The sequence below is a fragment of the Ciona intestinalis genome, chromosome 1 (assembly GCF_000224145.3).
Source record: "Ciona intestinalis chromosome 1, KH, whole genome shotgun sequence".
Taxonomy (NCBI): Eukaryota; Metazoa; Chordata; class Ascidiacea; order Phlebobranchia; family Cionidae; genus Ciona; species Ciona intestinalis.
In genome coordinates, this window is record NC_020166.2 from 3,152,889 (window position 1) to 3,160,780 (window position 7,892).

A 7,892-nucleotide genomic window follows, 5' to 3' on the forward strand; every position below is an offset into this window, starting at 1 on the left:
ACTATCAGACCGGATTAGAAAAATAAATGAAAAGGTGTCCCATCTCCCCCTACTATAAAATTTCGGCCTGACTTGCGCCTGATATATTTCTCCATTCATAAACAGGACACCATCAATGCTACTTCGATTACGGGCATGACTACCGTGGTATGATAAGTACCACAAGATCTGGATTAAGATGCGCACTGTGGACCACCGATCATAACAACGATTTATATCCAATTGGCGAAAGAGGAATTGACACTCACAACTTCTGCAGAAATCCAGGTGAAATAGACAATACTGTTTAAATATTTTTTTATTTTTTTTTTTTTGTTAATATAGTAGGGTGCTGGGAAAAGATGGGACACCTTTTTATTTAATTCTCTGATACCATTTGGTAGTAAACAAAGAACATTCAAAAAATTATAAAACCGCATCCCCACGACTCCCATAGATCGTTGTTAATTGTTTAAAACACGATCAGGATATTTAGATCTCATAACGATGTCCCATCTTTCCCACAAAACTATATATTAGCTTAAAAAAGAGATAGATTTAAAATAAGATTTGGTGTCATGTTTTCTTTATGAAACATTCATCTTTTTTTACTTTATTTATTAAACAAATATGGATTATCACTAACATGTAATAGCCAAGCGCATATACGGTAACTATTTAAATGTAACTGAATACTTGCGCTAAGCGATATCCGCTGATTCAGGTCATGATGTCGGTTTTAACTTTCTCTTTGTGTTTAGATAACGAACCAACTGGAATATGGTGTTACGTGGACGGTGAACAATACATGGACTTTTGTAACGCAACAGTATGTCCAGGTATGTTGCGTAATATACATATAGTAGGGTGGGGAAGTTGGAAACGTTTTTACTCTATTTGCTTGTCCTATTTGGTTGTAAACAATTAAACAACATTCAAGGAATTATAAAACCATATCCTTACGACTTCTACAGACCGTTGTTAATTAAAAACACACGATTTTTGGATGTTTTGTGCTAAAATCTTCCCCACCCTACTATATATTAATTTGATCACTAACCCATACGAACCCATTTCAGATATCTTCACAGTTTCTGCTTTACACTTATTTTGCTTCAAATTATTGAACTCCTTCATATACTTTTCAGACGAATACAAGATCATGCCGAACATAACTTTGGGGGATGACGAGTCGACAGAAAACCCAACTGTTCGATTTTTATTCGGCCCTCTTATATCCGGGGTCTGCGGCGGAGTCGTTGGTCTTCTGATATTGAGCGGTAACTAAATAATATTTTATGGCCTTACCAAGTATACTGTGGGGTAAGACAGATTGAAACGTTAAGCACCTTACCCCAAACTACTCTATAGGGTGGTGGGAGATGGACAACCTTTACTACATAATATCCAAATATCCGGATGGAGTTTTAAACATTTAACAACGGTATATGGGAGTCTTGAAGATACGGTTTAATAATTCTTTGGATGATCTTTGTTTATTACCAAATGGGACGAGCAGACAGAATGAAAAGGTGTCCCATCTTTCCTCACCCTGTACTATATACATACTTTATATAACATTGTACATAAAGTGTCTACTTAAAGTATTGGACCTATTGAAAGATTTCAAAGTCTTTACTTCGATATAAAAGTTATAATTTCTTTGTTGTTGTTTGCAAATGCTTTTCTATTCTAATCATTGAAAAAGTTTATACATATTATATTTTACTACTATCCAAAATACCTGTATAACAGTTGTAATCAATTTAATATAATCAATCGTGAAACACTTTACAGGTATAGCCGAATACCTGCGGAGAAAACAGTATTTTCAACGACGCAGAAAACGAAAAAAGATGAAAAGTTCTGCCAGCGGTGTTAATAATAAGTAAGAAAATGACACCCCATCTGTAAAATATTACTTTCATTTCATAGGTTTTGCTTAAAGGAACCAAAACCACCTTGTATTTTACCTTCTTGTATTACTGAAGTTAAACTTGGTAAACCAAAACGTTTAAAATGAAAATGGTATCTTAAATGGATGGTTATGTTTAGATTAAAACTGACCAGAAATCCGTGTTTTATGAACGTTAAAGGGAATGCTCACCACATACGTAACTTTATATTTTAGCGGGTGACACGTATACCCACAGTGGTAGCTACATCGAGCCTCGAACCCGTAAATTATGGGCAACAGCCCCAAGCTAAAGTATGTACAACGGCTAATTAAAATGGTCGACAAATGGTCGGTCATTTACAGCGTTGTTTAGGAGTATATGTGTTTAATACTTATACCAAAGCTTGTTTTGTTTCAGTGATGACACCGAGCTGTACAAAGAGCTAGGCGTGACACGGCCGCTAGGTGGTGTTATAACTGTAAACGTAGACACCGGGGAACAGCGAAGGCATAGCGCTGGAAACACAACGGTAAGCAAGTTACATCTTTTTTAAATAAACGCAGTCTATATTATGTGTGTTTTAACCTGCGGGAAACAAATTGGGTACTAGACTAAAGTTTATCAAATCTCAAACAGTTTAACGCGTACCTGGCGTCGTGGCAAAGTAATCAAGCCACCTATTTATTATTTTTGCCGGTGTTTTTTATAAAAAAATCGAATCGAACTTGAAACCAGTTTATTTTAATATTTTGAACGTACAGAGCGAAGATGGGAAGTCAAGGTCCTCTAAGGAAAAGAGCATCTCCGGAATGAATATTTCACGAGAATATGCTGCTACCGCAAAACAAAATCCAGATCGAAATGCAGAGGTGGACAAAAAGAACAATAAAGATGTGGGAAAAGAAATCAAGTATGGAGAATCCACTGAAAAGGTCGGAGAGTCGGAAAATTTGAAACAAATGGATGAAAAGGATATTGGGTCAAAAACCGATAAGAATATAAACAAGAAAAAGGGTAAAAAACGAACCAGTAGTGACAGTAGGTCTGTTGGGCGGGAAAACCAAGCTTTTATTAATTCGGAGAAAACTGGTGAACCGGAGATACCTAAGTTGGAAAAGATCGATGAATCGTCCTCTCATAGTTCATATGTCGGGTTATCGTCTGAGAGAAGCCGAGAAAAGTCGGCAGTTTCTCCAAGACGTACAGCTGACAAAGAAGGACGTAGGTCGAAATCGTATTCTGCCAGCGATTCTCCACGAACTGAAAGACGGAGACCAAGGGAAGATAAAAGTCACCGCAGAAGCGAGGGGGTTCAACGGAATGCGGAAAAAGGTCCTGATCTTCCGGAGAAGAGCAGTCGGCACGAGTCTAGGAATCGGGACCGAAGACGTGAACGTTATCATACAGGCGACCGTTACCGATCCAAGAAAAGGACTCGGTCCGAATCCTCTCGGCCAGAAACGGAATACCGCGGTGACAAACGGAATTCGCGATCAGATAAAACAGAGAAAAGTGACAGCAGAGAACGGCAGAAATCTAACAGAAAATCGACTTCGCGCAACGAAAGAAGCTCACGGACTTCTAACAGCAGTAGAAAAAGTAAAAGTTCAAAAAGAGAACACGATTATGGCGCCGGTGTAGTAGTTGAATATGTTTAACAAAGGGCTATTGCTCTGCACACTTAATCCTGCTTAGGTAATATATTATACTTTTGTGCTATAATCTGAAATGGAAAGAATGTATTCTTCGGCCATTGTCAGCCCACTAGTTAGTTTTCATATTTACAATAAATTGTGCATACATTTACGAATGCCTATTCGTACAGAAGCCATGAATAGGCATTGCACGGTAATCAAATAGTAAGCAAAAATTCAACTGTATTTCAAAAAATAATTAACTATTTAATAATCTGTTTTTTTTTAAATGGGCAGACTGGTTATTAGTCTGCCCATTATATATATACTGATCACTGCGGATAATTTGTGTGCTAAATCTTTAGGCCAGATTTTAGGACGACTTCACTGCCCGCGGAATGTGTTCCGTCTTTTCCCCGTAGTAGCAATATTTCCTGTTGCTGCAGACGCTATATCAACGGCAAATGCAATCGATTGCGGTTAGGAACAGGTCACGTTGTGTACAAACAAGCGTGCGTTTTTTGGCAGTGGTATTATATATACGGTGTTGGCTGATTGTCGGTACAGGTAGCCTGTATTCTTTTATTTGCGCTGTTGCGCGGTGTTGATAAATTTGTTATGTAAGTAATTGGACAGTGAAAGGGACGCTTAATCATACACATTATTACCGTATATATATCGCAGAAATAACACAGGCGGCGTGGCGAAAGACCTGTTGACCAAACTTATTTAACAAAAAAACAAGTTGTCAAACAGAAAAAAGGCAAATTGTTTGTAATTGCAGAACAAGATAGGACCAGTTTACTTGGCTTTTGTCTTTCGGTACGTTATTGTTTGACAATAAACAGTGACGCGTACGCTATGCTTTGTTCGTCGTCCCATTGATGAAATTTTCATGGGTGATTGGAAATGTGTGCAGCTTTGGTGTGTCTTGGTGCTGTAATCCTACTTTTGTGCTTATAGTGTACTATGTAGGCGATGAAGTACCCAAGGCACCAGTTTCCAACTGACTTATTAACTGGGTCATTTAGAGTAGGGTTCCTTAAAAGTTAGTACTAGTAGTAAAGTATTTCAGGTAATTTTGGTAACTCACCATGCAGCATGTGAGTTTAGTATATCTAATAAAATGTATCTTTTTTGTAGTTTCTTTTAAAAGTTGAGCTATTAAAGTATTTTTAAACGATAAAATCTATTAGCCTACTACTTTGAAATGTATTACTATGCAATAACATAAACTTGTTTGACTACCGGTAATAAATTTAAAAAAATGAAAAAAATAATGTAATCTTGTATTAATATTAGTCTGTTTTAAAAGCTGTCAATTGTTTTTATTTTGTTATCTTATTTAAAAAATGATTTTAGGTTTAACTTTTGTTTGTAAATATAAATATATTGATAAACATTTTTTATGAAATTTATGAAGATTTTAAAAGTTTGACACATAATAAGAATAATTTAATTAACTGAAAATTTCAAACAAAGAAATTACCCATTAGTCTCGCATTTCTTTTGACAATTATTTGTAGATCTATAGCCAAGTATTAAACAATGAAAGCACGTCTCGTTTACCCCAGTCATTTGCAGTGGGCCATGGAGTATTTGTTATATTGAAAAGCTGGGCAACTTTTTGTTACTGAAATTATTAATTGTATTCCATGTAATTTAGAATGTTATGTGATCTGTGCAGGAAACAGATCCTGTTTTTCCACTTCAAGGACATTGTAGTCTTGAATAATTGTTGTTGGTAGGGTAGCTTTGTAATGGGTATGGGAAAGCTTAAGAAATAATACCGGAATCAAACTGCAAAAATGACAAAGCAAAACAAGTCAGTTAAAGTTTATTTTTCAATTTATTTTGATAAGTATTTATTTCTAAAAAATATCCAAATTTATAGTTTGTGTGTGCTATTACTATGTGTTAATATTAAAAATTTTTTGTTTATATTTTGGTTTGTCAATTTTTTTGTTTATATTTTGGTTTGTCAATTTTTTTGTTCATATTTTGGTTTGTCAATTAAGTAAGTTAAATTAATTAGCCTACCTCAGCAATTTAGGACATGCTTTTATCTTCATACACCTGGCCCTAACATGCCAACATCTGGTAATCAAACAAAATAATTAAATATTTTTAACAGTTCTCCCAACGGAATCGTCAACGGGAAAATAATGAATAATAAGCCTATGACAGGACAGTCACCAAGGTCGCATCTACCACCAGAAACAAGGGTACATAAAATCTGACCTACCGTAATTTACTTGATTGTCCTCTCCCATGGGGCTGTGTGGGAATTCCCAATCAAATTAAATTGCATTGTAATATCGTAATACGTTTTGTGCATCTGTTGAAGTAATGGTTTACTATGTAGCCTTACAGAATTTAAACAACACTATACGTTTTTTCCAGTTTACTATAAAAAAGAAAAGTTACTTAAATATTTAGAAAGGCATACACATCTGTTTTTTTTGTGTATTTATATTTTTAAAATTATTGCATGAATTGTTCAATTACAAATTATGACTTCCACATTCATCTGGAAAAGTTGAAAAAAATTTTCAGGTTTTTTTATAGATGTTTTACATAAATTTTGTGGGTTACACATTTAAACGTCCTAATGCTTTTCCTATAACCAGTCACAGTGCCAAACTAACTCTACAGATTTAACCAACACTGTTCCCAAAAATGGAATATTCTGGCAAAAGAGTTCTGACATGACTTGAAAGTCCATATCTGTGTATTTAAAACTATATTTTTAAAAGGAAATAATTTTCCTAGGATACTAAATTTTTTACATATTTTTAATGTGAATTAATTTTCTTCTTTAGATTGTATCTTCTCCGCTTATATCCAAGGGGAGAGGTCCAAGTGGAGTTGTGACGATCATTTCATTGCGTGTGCAAGGCATGGAAGAACTCTGGCACAAATGCACTGAGGAAGCAATCGCAAGGTAGAATAATGGATGACCCAATTAAACCAGTACACTTGTATGCACATATTGAACTGCATTAAAATTGTCTTTAATTAATACTGAATGCAAAGTTACATCATTAATGCGTAACATTAAAAAGGGTATATATATATATAATATTAATATAATATGCAAAATATTATATAGGACTATATAAAATACTATAGTCGTATAGTATTATTAACTTACTTTATATACAAACATGTTTTTAACCTTAATACTTTTCCTTGTATCTTCGAATACAGTAGCCACGTGTAAATTAATTACAATAATAAAAAGAAGGGATTAGCAACTAAATAACAGTCTTTAAAACACACCATGGGTAAAAATATAAAAACCTGTGATTGGTCAACCATGTCATACAGTCTAAAACTCTAAATAAACTTTCGCTGAGTTGTATACAATTAATTAAATTAAGTTGAATTTTACGTAATTCAATTTTTTAAAACTCACACTTAAATAATCTATGTAATCTACTATGTTCTTGAATTTTGAGGATCTATAGTTGTAGTATATATGATAGCTGATAGGGTGGGATAAGATGGGACACCTTTACCACATAATATCTAAGTATCTTGTTTGTTTTTTAAACAACTAACATTGGTCTGTGCAAGTCTTGAGAATACGGTTTTATAATTCTTTGAATTTTCTTTGTACTACCAAATGTGACGAGAAATTAGAATAAAAAGGTGTCCCATCTTCTCCCACTCTATTAAACCTCAACTATTATATATAGAATATTTAAAATGGCATTTTCCTCAAACTTTATTATTAAACATCATACATAAAAGATTGAAAATGATATTATGTATATATATATTTATATATTTTTTTTATAAAATCTCCACTTTGTTGCAGCATGTTGTCAGAATACAGACAAGTGGTAACAAGGTGTTGTAAAGATTTTCACGGATTTGAGGTTTCATCTCATGAAGACCAGTTCTTGATCGTGTTTCAAAACCCGTGGGATGCCATCAACTGGTACGGCTGATAATAATAATAACTTTTATTTGTCTCTTCGATTTTGGTAGTAAAGATTTGAAATTATTTTTAACCAAAATATATTGACAGAATAAATTTCAGACTTATACAACAATTATTTACATTCATTCATTCATTCATTCATTCATTTATTCATTCATTTATTCATTCATTTATTCATTCATTTATTCATTTATTCATTCATTGATTTATTCATTCATTCATTCATTCATTTATTTATTCATTCATTTATTTATTCATTCATTTATTCATTCATTCATTCATTCATTCATTCATTTATTCATTCATTCATTCATTCATTCATTCTGTGTGAATGAACTGTAACAAATGTAACCTTTTTACTCTCGCTTAGCGGGAAAACGACAGTCGTAACACCACGTGTGTTCTGTTTCCCACACCTCGTGCCCTAACGAG

The 7,892-nt window shown here is 33.9% G+C and overlaps 2 protein-coding genes across 3 annotated transcripts in view; both read left to right on the plus strand.

Moving 5' to 3' along the window:
- LOC100185327 (nuclear speckle splicing regulatory protein 1-like) overlaps positions 1-4,373 on the plus strand; it is a 6,585-nt gene extending 2,212 nt beyond the window's left edge. Inside the window, exons 4-10 of one of the 2 annotated variants that reach the window (XM_026840933.1) lie at positions 106-267; positions 741-818; positions 1,128-1,259; positions 1,777-1,867; positions 2,295-2,406; positions 2,639-3,574; positions 4,124-4,373. In XM_026840933.1, the coding sequence (XP_026696734.1) occupies positions 106-267; positions 741-818; positions 1,128-1,259; positions 1,777-1,867; positions 2,295-2,406; positions 2,639-3,535 (1,472 nt within the window). In that variant the 3' untranslated portion in view covers positions 3,536-3,574; positions 4,124-4,373. Of the gene's footprint in view, positions 1-105; positions 268-740; positions 819-1,127; positions 1,260-1,776; positions 1,868-2,294; positions 2,407-2,638; positions 3,794-4,123 lie in introns of those variants that run through there. The other variant, XM_002125109.5, reaches the window with a different exon arrangement.
- A 60-nt stretch (positions 4,374-4,433) lies between these two features.
- The window catches only part of LOC100186409, a 9,448-nt gene continuing 5,989 nt past the window's right edge, over positions 4,434-7,892 (plus strand). The window contains exons 1-4 of the mRNA XM_009863900.3: positions 4,434-5,336; positions 5,646-5,736; positions 6,334-6,455; positions 7,335-7,457. Of these exons, the coding sequence (XP_009862202.1) occupies positions 5,320-5,336; positions 5,646-5,736; positions 6,334-6,455; positions 7,335-7,457 (353 nt within the window). The 5' untranslated portion in view covers positions 4,434-5,319. The remainder of the gene's footprint in view (positions 5,337-5,645; positions 5,737-6,333; positions 6,456-7,334; positions 7,458-7,892) is intronic.